The 14,282-nt window shown below is 54.0% G+C and overlaps 1 protein-coding gene and 1 long non-coding RNA gene across 6 annotated transcripts in view; one reads left to right on the top strand and one right to left on the bottom strand.

The window, feature by feature from the left end:
- The window catches only part of LOC115277288 (refilin-A), a 237,868-nt gene that overhangs the window by 13,530 nt on the left and 210,056 nt on the right, over window positions 1–14,282 (bottom strand). For 2 of the 5 annotated variants that reach the window (XM_029921336.1, XM_029921337.1), the window contains 4 exons: window positions 10,877–11,438; window positions 9,339–9,565; window positions 8,662–8,826; window positions 1,302–1,368 (listed from right to left, as the gene is read on the bottom strand). In XM_029921336.1, coding sequence (XP_029777196.1) covers window positions 1,302–1,368; window positions 8,662–8,777 — 183 coding nt within the window. In that variant the 5' untranslated portion in view covers window positions 8,778–8,826; window positions 9,339–9,565; window positions 10,877–11,438. The remainder of the gene's footprint in view (window positions 1–1,301; window positions 1,369–8,661; window positions 8,827–9,338; window positions 9,566–10,876; window positions 11,439–14,282) is intronic. The other 3 variants (XM_029921338.1, XM_029921339.1, XM_029921340.1) reach the window with 3 other exon arrangements.
- On the top strand, window positions 16–1,855 carry LOC115277289. Its single transcript, XR_003902352.1, has 2 exons — window positions 16–219; window positions 1,432–1,855. It is a non-coding gene; the product is annotated as an uncharacterized LOC115277289 (long non-coding RNA).

Here is a 14,282-nt window from a genome sequence, read left to right as displayed (position 1 = left end):
TCCCCTCCCGGCCCACCCCGCTCGGGCCTCCGCCCGCGCGCCGTCCAGGACCTGCACGGTTTCCAGGTGCCCCCACCGCGCACAGTCCAGCGTTTGGCGGGGTCCCCGAGTCATCCAAGGGCTGGTGGTAGCGACGTGTGATGTGGCCGCGCGGGGTTTCCTCCATCTCGCAGAAGTCAGGACACGAGAAACTTTGGAAACCTCGACTTGAGGAGATCGGTAAGGCCCAGTGGAGGGGACGCGATGCTTGAAGGCCCCCTGGCTTGGCTTTAGCGCCCCCCTTTCCAGACGGAATGTGCTCACCCTTAGTTTATGCTCTGGAGGGCCCACTGCCTGCCCTGGGTACCTGGGGCTCAGTTATCCGGGTATCTGGTTACCCACGGCCACCTGGGCCTTTGCAGGGGGCGGGGGGTGGGGGGACAGGGGTGGACACGTGGCTGGCGGTGGCAGGAGAGATTAGAAACCGTTCCTGGAATCGCGGTGCGTCTGCCCCTCCCCACAGTCCGCCCAAGCACATGCTGCTCCTCACCAGGGTCTCCGTCCCCCTCCCCCTTTCTCCTTCCGCCCAAAGGACAGTGGTTTCCTTTTCTTCCGGGACCCACACGCCGCTCTTTGCTCCCCACCAGCTCCCATCCACCCACCCTCTCACGCAGACACCCCCGCAGCTCTCCCAGGGACCCAGCCCTCCATTCTGAAAGCAGAGAACCCAGGGGGCCCACACAAGGCTTTGAAAAGGGCAGGCGTGTGGGGAAGGCGAGGGGCGCAGGGGCCAGAGGGAGGGTGTGGTCGCCTGGGCACAGGTGCCAGCTCCGAGTGCCAGGGTCTGCTCTTCACCTTCCTAGGGTCAAGACTGGCCAAGGCCCCTCTGTGCTCTCAGCCCTGGGGAAGGCGGCCTGGCCCTGGGGCACCTGGTGTGGTGAGGGGTCGGTGAGCACCCCAGGGAGTGAAAGGGGTGAGTTTAGTGGGGGAGAGTAGCAGGGCCCTGCAGGCTTAGAGGATCGGAGGGACGTTAATGGCTCCGGTGTTCAGGCAGGGCGGCTCTGAGTTGACTTTTTTTAAGTCCACTTATTTATTTTTGAGAGAAAGAGGGAGCATAAGCAGGGAAGGGGCAGAGAGAGCGGGGGACCGAGGATCTGAAGCAGCTCCATGCTGACAGCAGAGAGCCCAGTGTGAGGTTCGAACCCACAAACATGACCTGAGCCAAAGTCAGATGCTTAAGCGACTGAGGTGCCCCTCTGAGGTGACATTTAAGATGACACCTCAGCCATCTAGCCAAGCCGTGAGCTGGAGACAGAATTTACCTGCAGGTACGGGAAACAGCCGGACGCCAGTGCGGGAAGGTGCGTTCCGGGAGGGCCGGGTAGCTCCCTGCAGGGGACACAGAGGGACCCGCATTCAGGTGAATTTACGATCCGTTTCCACACCAACCAGGAAGAACACGGGAAGTCTGCTGCTCAAACAGAACCACCCAGAGGTTTGAGTGTGTGGAACATTCTGGAGAAAAAAGCAGAAGTGACTCCGTCTGCTTTAAATCTTTGTGGAGGGAAGACAGGCCTCCCCTGGGCCACTTGACCGAGTGCAGGGCGTCATCACACAGGAGACAAAAGTGGGGGGCTGTGCTCTCCAGAACATGTGCACGTTACGGTTCACCTTCTCCCCAGGAGAGGGCTTGCTTCAACCTTGGCCGTGGCTGGGCTGCCCTAGAGAAAAGCCTTTGACAGACAGCGGGTCACAGCTGACCCCGGAGAAGTGACCGGTGACACTCAGGCAGCCGGTGGGGAATCGGGCTGAGGCCCCTGGGCGGACGTGCACAACTGAGGGGTCATCCTGACCTTATTAAAATTTCTGAAGTTCCGTTTGCCTTGAATTTTTTGTGTCAACTTTGACCTTCAAAATAACCTTCAAACATAAAATCATATTTGTCATGATTTCCACGTCTGGGACATTTCCTTAAATGTTGTGCCCTTGGCCAGCGCCTCCCTTCACGCCATTCACACCATTATCGGGAGTACCTCTAGGACTATGCCCCCCCAGGTTCTGGAAGTTTCCCTGCACCCACACACTGCTTCCCCTGGAGTGGACTTCCCTGTGTGGAATAATGTTGGAGAAGTACGTACATCCAGAGGCAGGAAAAACTTGCCCACACTACAAATGTCAAACGCCCAGTTAGCCGCCCAAACAAATGACCCCGCGACCATGACCTCTGACCTACTCGGATCCCCTGCTGCGGGCTGGGGCCGCCCTTGGACTGAAAGCCGGTACTGTAAGCGCTTCTATTTCTCACTGTGTCACATGGTCCGCAAATGTCAAAGAGGGGAGGAAAGGCCAAAATTTCCATAAGTTAGCGGGAGCCAAGGGCTCCCCCGGTGGGTGGGCGGCTCCCTTGGCCAGCCTCAGAGGAAAGGGGCTGCGACGTGAGGCCAGAAGAACAAGAAGGGGAGGTCTTTGGGGACCTAAGAGCTTGCCCTGGGTCGGGTGCTGCAGGGGGACGGGCAGGAGGCGGGCAGGGGTGTGGGCAGGGGCGAGGTTTGCAGTGCCCAGGTCTCGGTGCAAGGGGCTGGGTCTGGATCTGCCAGGAGGTGGGGAGTAGGCCGAGGGTTTGAAGCAGGTTTTAGGAATGATCTGATTCAAATTGCTTTCAAAGACAAGAGAGAGAGAGAGAGAGAAATTGGATGTTTAATAGAAAAAAGTAGGTAGTTCAGAGAAAAGAGGCATTGGGGCACCTTACAAGGAGTCCTAACGTGTTCGCCCCACGCTAGAGGACAGGGCAGACCCCCGCCCCACACGCCTCCGGAAAGGGGCACGTTGATCCAGGCGCTTGGGAGGTTCCCTGCTTGTAAGCTTGCAGCAGGGTGATCCCAAGCCCCCGGGGCTCACCCAGCACCCTAGCATCGAGGGGACTTTCCCAGGCTGCTTTGTGAGCGGGAGGCTCAGTGCCCCGAGAAATGCCAGAGGATGGAGGGGAAGGGCATGCAGAAATAAAGGCTTTCTCCCCGAGAGCCGGTCCCCACTTGTTCCGGGCACACTGGGGAGCAGTCACGAAACGGGGCTGAGCAGTCAGGGGCCGCTTACAGGGGCCTCCGCACACGTGCTGTCTTGCACTTGCACCCCACAAACTACCCTGACACCCACGATGGATGTGGGTTCCTTCTATTTTAAAATAAAACAGATCAAGCCATAGAGGCTCAGAGAGGTTCAGTGACTTGTCAGCGGTCACACAGCTGCTCAATGGAAAGCCAGACTAGAGGCAGCCAGGGTGGGCGTGGGGGACGGCTGTCAGTGGGTCCAGATGCATCATGAAATAGGTGGGGCAGGGGGGACCGAGGTTCTAATGCCTGACGGTGAGGCACGTCTGTCACCTGCAGAGATGGCTCCGAAGCAAACCAGCTCATCCCGGGGATCAAAGACCCCAAAGGCCCAGGCTGAGTTGAAAACAAAGACCCTACTCCTGTGACACATGACTATTCACGGATCACGTCCCATGCCTGAGGGCAGGGCGTGGCACTGCTGTGTCCACACCACAGGAGCAAGTCCAGGTAGCTCCTGGTCCTCCCTGGACCCACCCGGGAGGGTCCCAGTCCCCACACAGCAGAGGGGAGGTGTGGCTGCTTAGCCTCCTGTGACCCCCATGATCTGGGAAGACCAGCAGATCTGGAGTTGCATCACTTTCAGAGATGAGAAGACGGGGAGGCTCAGAGAGGGTAACCGCTTTACCTAAAGTCACACAGCCCCGGCGCTGAACTCTAACCCACCCCAACTGTGCGATTGGGACAATTTGCAAGGCCCTCTCTGTGGCTATGGGTCCACATCTGTAAAGCGAGGTTTAAATAAAGGGATTGAATTAGGATGGAATATAGTGGGAGTAAATATAACCGAGTGTGTGTGAGCCGTGCCAGCCTCAGGCCGCGCGCTCAGCCCGACGCCAGCCCTGCCCTCAGCCGCGCGTCCCCTCGCCTCACTAGTGACAGTGACGGAGGCAACCGGTGTGTTAAGTACACACACACACACACACACACACACACACACACAGCTTTATAGCTCAGACGCGCGCACGCACTCACATGTATAAACGTAGATTTTGTTTTTCTCCTTAAGGAGGAGAAGAGAAGGGGGTAAAGTGGGAGCGAAAGCCCACAGATTGTCTGCCTTTGGGGGATCCAGGCTCGCAGGAATCCGACGTGGTCGCCAGCATGTGAACGGAGTGTGGGAAGGACTTGAAGTGGAGGGCAGATGGGCCGAGCGAGGAGAGAGACGCTTGCGTTTTTATCATAAGCTCCTGATGGCTCCTGCAAGTGTCCCGAAGGGCACGTGCTCCAGTGGCAGAGGCTTAAGTTAAAGCCCCGATCTTGCACGACCACACGGGGACCGTGTGTCCTCAGCCTGGCCAGTGGGTGCCCGTCCCCACCCGGCTCGAAAGGAGAATCAGTCCTGCGTGGCCGGTCTTGCCCGAGGGACTTTTTCCGCAGCGCCCTTGCCCGGTCCCCTGCGGGAGCCACACACGGCCCTGCCGGGACACAGCTTCAATAATGACTCACGTCTTCATTTTTAGCATGTGTCCTCGCAGCCGCGGCGCTGTCCTTGCTGGGTGGCTGCCTGTCTGGGGGTCAGAGCCTGCTTCTGGCCTCACTGCCCACAGGCCTGTGCCCACAGCAGGCAGAGACTGGTCCAGAGGCCAGCTCTGGATGGCCTGCCCATCCCCAGAGGATGGGGAGCCGGGACAAAAGGGACCCAAGGTGCATTTGGAACATGTTCTTCTGCCGACATCTAAACGGGAGTGTCTGGAGCGAACTCAGGATTCCCCAGGCTTTGAGCGAAATAGTTAAAACTCGGCTTTTGGGGGCTGCGGCCAACCTCCCGGCCCGGAACGCCCGCCGCTCTTCCCCCTTCTTGCCCCAGAAGGGGGCTGAAGGCCTCGCTTCACCGCCACGTGCAGACGAGCCCACAGCCTCCGTGGCTGCTAAGCCGCCGGTTCGCACCTTCGGGGTTCCAGGAGATCTTAGCAGGAAGCCCTATTCTCGCCAGACTTCCCAAGCTCGAGTCAACAGAAAAACATATTTACGTCCTCAGAGCCCTCAGTTAAGGCAGGCCCGGGGTAAATGGGTGACGGGGTGTAGTAAAAACACGGTCCTTAAATCAGGAGAGGGCCGCCCCCGGCCCCCCAGTTTGGGTTTGGTAAAGTTGAATCAATAATATGTTGGAGACCCAAACACTGCTCACCTCGGCACATTGTTAGGTGACTTGTTGACACATGTGGCCTCGGTCAGTCTCCCTCTCTCTCCCTCTCTCTCTTTTCTGTACGTGTGTGTGTGTGAGGGAGAGAGAGAGAGAGAGAGAGAGAGGGATACCTACGCTGTCACCTGTTTCTCTGAACCATTTAAAAGTTAGTGGCCGGGCGCCTGGCTGGCTCGAGTCGGTTAAGCGGCCAACTTCAGCTCAGGTCATGATCTCGCGGTTCGTGGGTTCGAGCCCCGCGTTGGGCTCTGTGCCGACAGCTCAGAGCCTGGAGCCTGCTTCGGACTCTATGTCTCCCTCTCTGTCTGCCCCTCCCCTGCCTGTGCTGTCTCCTCCTATCTCTCAAAAATAAACAAAAAACATTAAAAAATTAAAAAAAAAAAGTAAAAGCTAGTGGCAGACCTCATGACCATTAACCCCTAACTACGTAAGTGGCATCTATGAGAATGAAGATGGCTGCCTACATACACACAGTGGTGTGACCTCCACCAAAGGGATCTAACCTTGGTGCAGAGATCTTAGATGACCTCTGTTTTATATCAAAATCCCCCACAGGACCCCAATCACGCCCCTGATCACTGCTTTCTTTTTCAATCCAGGGCCCTGGGGAGACACTTCCGCACGGGGCTCTTGGGTTTCTGCAAGTCTTTCAAGGAAAGGCCCTGGCTGTCCCCTGTCCGGACTGTCACTTCAAGGATGTTTATACAGAGAACAGCCTCAAAAGGTCGAGATAGTGTCTCCCTCCACAGCAAAGGGTAGGTGTTGCTCATGGGCGCACATAGAAAGAAAGCTCGTCCCTCTGGTGAAGACATCAAGCAGGCTCATGCCCATTAGAAAACATTTGGGTTCCCTGAACTCGGGCTCCCTCTGCTATGACGCAGGGCACTGCATGTACACGTGTCACTCTGTCATCTTTGAGTGGCCCCGTTGGATCTGGGGCTTGAAAAATGGCACAAGAAGATGGCTGTGAGTAATAACATCTTTCTAGTTTCTGACCCAGGAGTCCCATGTCTCCTGCTAGATTCAGGCGTCTGCAGCAGGCTAATTTTTTTTAATGTTATTTTTTTTTCCCGAGAGACAGAGTGTGAGTGGGGGGGGGGGGAGCAGAGAGAGGGAAAGAGAGAGAGAGACATAGAATCCAAAGCAGGCTCTGAACGCTCAGCACAGCCTGATGCGGGGCTCGAACCCAGGAGCTGTGAGCTCAAGACCTGAGCTGAAGTTGGACACTTAACCGGCTGAGCTGCCCAGGCGCCCATGCGGCCGGCTAACTTCTTAGCTGGAAAGCGAAACCACAGATTCTTTACGATCTGTGATTGTCATTTTCAGACAAGGGTATGAATCACTGCACACCCCGAGTCATCGTTTCTTTTATACCTCCTCTTGTCTTGAATAGTCCCGTGCTTTCCTCCGTCTCTCCAGACAGCGATCGTCTTAGAGTTCAGGCCAGTGATCCTGTGGAAAGTCCCACGATCTGCATTTGTCTGTTTGCCTCCTCCTGATAGAGGATAAAGGTTTTTGCAAGAACTTCACAGGGTCGATATCGAGGCATCCGCAGGAGGAACGTCACGCCAGCCCGTTCAGGATGCAGCCCGCTAACACTTCCCCGCCTGGTTGAGGTGCGTCCGCCACGTTACTTCCTTAGCAAGTTATCTTTGCCTTGCAGTTGATCAGCAATCTGTGGGGAGACCTTTGGAGGCCGCAGGACTCTTGTTCCCCGACAAGCGTTAACCTCTGCAAACCCTGGTGGATCCGTCCTGCGAAGGGCACTGTGCCGGGGGACAGCCACAGATCCTACGACGATGGCATTTTCCTCCCGCCACGGAGATTACATGGTCTGCACAGCCTGAACTATTCTCCGTGCAGCGGCCTTTTACAGAAAGCGTTTGCAGAGCCTGTGATCGTGCGTGCTGGGCGTTGGGGCGGCAGGTGACTCTACGAGTCGTCCTTGGCAAGTTCCTTTGGACACATTCACTTCTCTTTACTGCTCTCCTTACAACTTTTCAAATGTTTAGGGGTTAGGATTCTCTTGCTCCTGAGCTGCACTTAAACGCAAACATCTTTAGGACCCGACGCAGCAGACTGGAAGCTCTGGGTGCCACCCCCTCTTCGTGCCCCTTGCTCGCCAAGTCGACACAAGGCAAGCCCTCCTGGGGTCATCCGAATGTGCGATGCGACCCAAACTGGTTCCAGATTATTTTCTTTGACTAGAAACCGTGATGCCACGTACATTGGTGAGTAAGTCTGCCCGAAACCATAATACAAAAATATCACTTCTTGACTTAGGAGGCGTGGCGGATGAGATAGTTGTTACAGTGAAAACCGAGGAGTCCTCCACAAAATGCGACGGCTTTTCGAGAGCCTTCATGGCAGACGCCCAGCAACTCAGTGGCCGTTTTGAGCTTTCTCCGAATAAAGAGGCAGACAGGGCATCTGTGCGCATTAAAAACAACCTAAGGCTAGGTCTAGCTTGGTCAGAGCCGAGGGGGGACCACAGTGGCCGTGAGGCTGGCAGAGGAGCCAGCTGGCCCTCCCCAGGCTCTGCCGAAGCGGGAGCTCTCGGCGCCTCGGAGAGAGCGAGGGAGAGACCGCAGGGGCCCACGGGCCCGTCGCCAGCGCCCCAGGGCGAGCACACCGCAGAGCGGGGCACACAAACGCATTGCCATCCATTCTGCAAGGAGGACACGAGTCTGCGCAGATACGCCAGCCTGTGGTTTTCAGCAGGAAGGAAAGACGAAGGGCATCGAGTGGGAAGCAGAGGAAGGCCGAGCCCCGGGTGTGGTGCCTGGCGGAGCGGCAGAGACCCGGCACCAGACCCCGGTGGGGGGCGTGACTCGGGGGAGGCGGGGCCGTGGAGTGCTGAGACGTCAAGGGGAAGGGAGAGGGGCCTCCTGTCATCCCTTCAATCCACAGTTACTAATTGAACACCTACTGTATGCCTGGCTTTGGGGATACAATCATGGATAAATCAAACTGGGCCCCTTCCTTAAGGAGTTTCCTATCTGGGAGCGGGGAGAAAAGAATGAAGAGAATTTCAGAGAGAGTTATGATACTAGACAAATAAAACGGGGTGATGGTTTGGAGAATAACCAGGCCTGCTTTAGGGGGGCGGGTAGCGTCAAGGCTTGCTTGGCTGACTCGGTGACAAGGGGCTAACTCTGAGAAGAGCCTCAGGGTCCCGGCAGAGGACAATGAACGTGCAAAGGCCCTGCGGCTGCTGCAGTTCAAGGTGTGCTTTATGTGAGGAAGAATGTAGGGGGCGTGGACAGCAGCGCCGGGGGTGCAGACAGGAGGACTGGCAGGCACATGGAAGGGAAAGTCGGTGAGGCCGGTCGGGAAGGTTGGGGAAGGGGCTGGACAGGAAGGCCGCTGGCCCATGCACACGCGGAGGGAGGAGGGAGGCCGTGCACACGCGCAAAGCAGGCCTCTTACCTTTGCTCCCGAGGGCTTCCTTCTCGTCTAAGCCTGGACCTAGCGTCTCTGCTCCCTTCGTGGGCGCGTAGTTCTTCCCACAGTTGGGTCACACGCTTCTCGAAGGCAGAGCACATGCCTTGCGCCGTTTCCTTTCCCTGCACACGGCGGGCTCACGGACGATCCCTGGAACGGAGGGGCGGATGGGCAGGTGGAAGGGCGGAGGGACGCATTCTCTGCCAGGAGGCGCGGGAGGCACAGAATGAGCGTGCAAGTCGCTGAACGCGAACACTTCTGACCCTCCGGCTTCTCTAAAGCGGGTCAACAGGTTTGCAAACTGCCCCTAGGAGGCTTGGTCAGAGGCAAGGCTGCCCCGTAAGGGGGACAGACACACGGATACAGAGACGAACGGGAACGGGGAGGTGATGGCAAAGTGCGGACGGCGAGAGGGGCGGCGCCCGCGGGCCGCCAGGGGACGGGCCCGGGCATCGAGGTGGCCGCTGGGGGGGCTCTGACCCCTGGCGGCGGGTGGATGGGACACCGCTGCTCCTGAGCCTGGCCCACAGACGCCCCTCCTGACGGACTGCTCCCTCCCTGGCGGAGGGGAGGGGGGCGGAGCCTTCACCCCGGACCCGCTGGGGGCCGGCTGTCGGCCACTGAGACGGGGCCGTTTGGTGGCAGCCCCTCTCGCTGCTTACCCCTCCCAGTACAGAAGAGAAGGGGGCGGTGGAAGTAGGGGCTCTTCCTTCACATAGAAGATTCTAGAAGAAGCACACTGCAACCCAGTGCCGTCCAGGGGCCAGCTGCCGGGACACGGGCCGGGGAGGTGAAGTAATTCTCTCTGTGACCCAGCCTGGTGGACACACAGGGAAGGAAAGGCAGACGGGGAGGCAGACCGGAGCCAGCCCGCCCGGAGTGAAGCCACCTGTGGGGTTAAAAATGCCACATTTTTAAAAATTTACTCATTTATTTGTTTATTTTTTTTAATTTTTAAAAATGTTTTATTTATTTTAGATACAGAGAGAGACAGAGTGTGAGAGGGGGAGGGGCAGAGCGAGAAGGAGACACAGAACTGGAAGCAGGCTCCAGGCTCTGAGCTAGCTGTCAGCACAGAGCCTGATGTGGGGCTCGAACTGACAAACGTGAGATGACCTGAGCCGAAGTCGGAGGCTTAACGACTGAGCCCCCCAGGCGCCCCATTTGTTTATTTCTGAGAGAGGAGAGAGAGTATGTGTGTGTGAGCAGGGGAGGGGCAGAGAGAGAGGGAGAGAGAATCCCAAGCGGGTTTGGAGCTGTCAGCACAGAGCCCAATGTGGGGCTTGAACTCACAAACCATGAGATCATGACCTGAGCAGAAATTAAGAGTTGGACGCCTAACCAATTGAGCCATCCAGGCGCCTCTCCACATTTTAAAATGAAAGGATGAGAGGGAAAGAGAGAAAGAGACGTTTTATTGAAACTCCATCTTGAAAAATAAAGTGGTAAAAATCTAGAAGCTAATGTCAGCTCACGTTAACCCAAGTATGGTGACTCCCCTTAAACCTTGGAACAAATGACAAGGAATGATTTTTTTTCTTTTACTTTCCATATTTTCTCCCCACAAAAATTTCTATGGGCATGATTGATATCCTTCCCTTCACACTTGACTTGTTTGCAGTTCTGTGATTCAGAGATGATTGGGTTTTTTTTGGTAAAAATTTCAAGGGCTTAATCACTGTTTCCATGGGCTTCTCTTAATCCTTTTTTTGAACATTTTTTTATTTTTATTTTTGACAGAGACAGAGCAAGGAGCAGAGGAAGGGCAGAGAGAGAGGGGGAGACACAGAATCCAGAGACAGGCTCCAGGCTCTGAGCTGTCAGCACAGAGCCCCACATGGGGCTTGAACCCATGAACTGCGAGATCATGACCTGAGCCTAAGTTGGACATTAAACCAACTGAACCACCCAGGTGCCCCTTCCCTTAATCATTTTAAATTCAAGTCATTGTCTTACAGGCTAGATTTAGTATTTCTGCTGAAGTTTAGACCGGCCAGTGTCCCTTGGGTGACACCGGAGGCAGGAGGTTTGATCTCTGCTCTCTTACAACAGACGGACTCCGAGATGCGTCTCCTTCTCTGTTCCCTACCGGGCACGTGACCAACCCTCTGTCACTGCTGCCTCATCCCACCTGAGCGACTTAAAGAAGTGGCACCTTGCAAGGGGGAGACCCTCCCTGGAACCCAAGTGGCCAGCCTACCTTTGGAGTCGGTTGCCGACACAAGCCGAGGCTGGAGTAGTGGACCCTGGTTCTTCTGGAAGGTTCCCAGGCAGCTGTTTATCCTGATTCCTGGCCATGCACTGTATTTCCTACTACTGTTTTTTTAGCCTACTTAGCGATTCAGGGGGAAAATATCACAGTGGGTAGGAAGTTTTTGCTCAAAAGCCAAACAAAGAGAAGAAAAATAAGAGCAAAGGGAAAGAAGGTTAAAAAAAAGAAAAGTCTTTGAGAAAAAAAAAAAAACGAATGCTCTTCTTAACCAAATAACTTCCTGGGGCTTATTAACGTGCAAGGAAACCTGACAGCTACAAAAAGAATCCACGCTAAGGAAAATACCCCGGGTCCAGATTTACTTTCGGTCCCTTCTCTGGAGTTTGCCCACGGCAGGGGCTCCTGGCACCTGTCGGCGTCGAGGGCCAAGTGAAGGCTGCGTAGAAGCCAGCTGCTCAGAATGCCGGACATCTGGAAGCTTCTTAGCATCTCTCCTCTTGCCTGGGCTCCGGAAGCGGATTTTCTGCTGTCGCTCTTGGTGCCTTGGCTTCTAATCAAAGAGGAAGCGAAGGGTGAGGGCGTGTTTGCCTTGGAACCACGGGCTGGATTTTTCTCTCCAGTCAGGGCTCTGCTCAGACGTCACCTCCTCAGGATGACCGTCCTTCCCTCCCCAGCCTCTGCGTCCCATTATCCTGCTTTAGAGTCTCCACAGAATGTATCGCCCCCTAAAATTTGGGGTTCACTTTTTGTGGGTCTCCTACGGTAGCAGGCAACTTCACAGAGGAATGAACTTTACCCAGCGGATCACCAAGTCATCCCCAACACCTGTAAGAGTGTTGGGCACACAGTAGGTACTCTGTAAATGTTGAATTAAATCGAATCCTTAAGTTAAAAATATTTAAAAAGAAATGATAGAAAACATTGCATTCCAGAAGGATTGGACCCTCCTTCCTGGGAATTTCTTTACAAAAAGAGTTATGTATGTGTGTGTATGTGTGTGTGTGTGTGTGTGTGTGTGTGTATGTGTGTATGTGTGCATACTTACATGTAAAGATGCATATATATGTCTACACACACACACACACATACACACACATCCATATGCTTTTTCTCTATCAGCAAGTCAATGAAAGCAACTCTTTGCAAAGTGCGGCATGAAATAGCCAAGGTCATTGTGAAGACTACAATGAGGTAATTGTGTACATTACTTAACAAAATGTCTGGTGCATTGCGAGGGTCTGAGTGGTGTTGGCACTTATTACTAAGTACTCACACTGAGCTCATGGTCAACTAGGTCCTGTCCTTTCTGCACTTGCTGTTACAGCTCCTGTTTCTGGTCCTTCTGGTTTTTTGAAATGTAGTTTGTTCTCTCCTATGATTCATCTTGTTCCTCTCTGCCAGAAATAGCTCACCATTCATCATCTATTTTTCCCAGCTTTGTATCATCGTGGAATGTAATCAGCATACCTTTGAAGACCTTGTGAAAAATCATTGACCAAAGCATTGACCTGAATGGAGCAAAGGCAGCGTCCCGTGGCTTAGCCCCGAGACCTTTCTGCAGGCCGGCATCGGCCATTTCAAGTCAGACCTTCTAGGCTCATCAGTCTGATGGTTACAAAACAATGTAATCATGTTCTCACTCTGCGCTCACGCTTCCCCATCTTGCTTATGAGAAACAGCCTTGTGAACACCTTGCCCAAATGCAGATACACTTTTAGCTACAGGATTCCTCGAATGTATCTCTCTAGCCCAGAGGCACCTGGTAAATCACTCCAACACCTTTGTCAGATCGGACCTGTTCTCAGTGAACCCTTCCAGAGATCCCTCCTTTATTTTTTAAGTTCAGAAACGGTGCTGTTAGTCATGGTAACAGTCAGCTTAAGCGAAGCTGTGTGTCAGGACGTGTACCTGAGAATCGCGGCAGCTTTTACAAGGTTTACTGCTTACACTCCGTGTCCGTCCAGGGCTCTCGTCTCCACTCCGAGAAGCCAGGCTTGTGCTGGACTTTGCAGAGGCCTTCACCCAGTAGACTTTGGTTCCTGTGCGTACATTCTACTGGCTGAAATAAGTCACATGGCCACGCACGGGGGAGGCGCCACAGGGATGGGCAAGGCTCTCTCGAACAATAATGGCATCTATGACTGGGTCAAGAGTGGAATCCACCTTCGACCTCTGTAGAAAATTGGATTTCCCCCAATTCTTTACTTTCTGGAATCATCAAACCAACAGCAATTGAATCATGTGATATATCCACGTTCTGAGAAGCCCACAGCATGATTTGGGTATTTATGAGGCTCTGACCCGCTGGGACCTTCTGGCAGATGAACCGCGTCCCATTTCTCCACCCAGTGGCTGGACCAGATGAAATCACTTCTTCATGGACTTTGTCTCCCTCCTGCCGGCCCCAGCCCGGCTTCCTCCAGCTGGTTGAGGGATCTTCTGAAACTTAAGGACAACCTTAATGTCCTCTTTTCTTCTTTAATTAATTAGTTAATTAATTTATTTATATTTGAGGCAGAGCACTCACAAGCAGGGGAGAGAGAGTCTTAAGCTGAGCTGAGCCTGGAGCCTGACTTGAGGCTCGATCCCATGACCTCAGGATCATGACCTGAGCCAAAATCAAGAGTCAGACATTCAATGGGCTGAGACACCTAGGGGCCCCTCTCTCCTCTCTCTCTTTTTTAAGTATTTAATTTTTTTTTTAATTTACTTCCAAGTTAGTTAACATATAGTGCAATAATGATTTCAGGAATAGAATTTAGTGATTCGTCGCTTACGTACGACACCCAGTGCTCATCCCAGCAAGCGCCCTCCTCAGTGCCCCTCCCCCGTCTAGCCCTGCCCAACACTCCACCAGCAAACTCAGCTTGTTCTCTGTATTTACGGGTCTCTTGTGGTTTGCCTCCCTCTCTGTTTGTATCTTGATTTTGCTTCCCTCCCCATGTTCATCTGTTTTGTATCTTAAACCCCACATGTGAGTGACGTCTTCTGATACTTGTCTTTCTCTGACTGACTAGTATCACTTAGCATCACACCCTCCAGTTCCATCCACGTGGTCGCAAATGGCGAGATTTCATTCTTTTTGATTGCTGAGTAATACTCCACTGTATATATACCACATCTTCTTTATCCATTCATGCGTCAATGGACACTTGGATTCTTTTTTTATGTTTTTATTTATTTTTGAGAAAGATAGAGAGAGGGGGTGGGGAGGAGCAGAGAAAGAGGGAAACACAGAATCCGAAGCAGCTCCAGGCTCTGAGCTGCCGGCACAGAACCCAACGTGGGACTCGAACCCACAAACTGCAGATCATGACCTGAGCTGAAGTCGGACGCTTAACTGACTGAGCCCCCCAGGCGCCCTGGGACTCTTCTAAACTTTTGTTCAAAGCCA

Source organism: Suricata suricatta, chromosome 14, assembly GCF_006229205.1.
Source record: "Suricata suricatta isolate VVHF042 chromosome 14, meerkat_22Aug2017_6uvM2_HiC, whole genome shotgun sequence".
Classification (NCBI taxonomy): Eukaryota; Metazoa; Chordata; class Mammalia; order Carnivora; family Herpestidae; genus Suricata; species Suricata suricatta.
The sequence above is the reverse complement of the archived record's forward strand: the minus strand, read 5'-3'. Positions and strand labels throughout refer to the sequence as shown.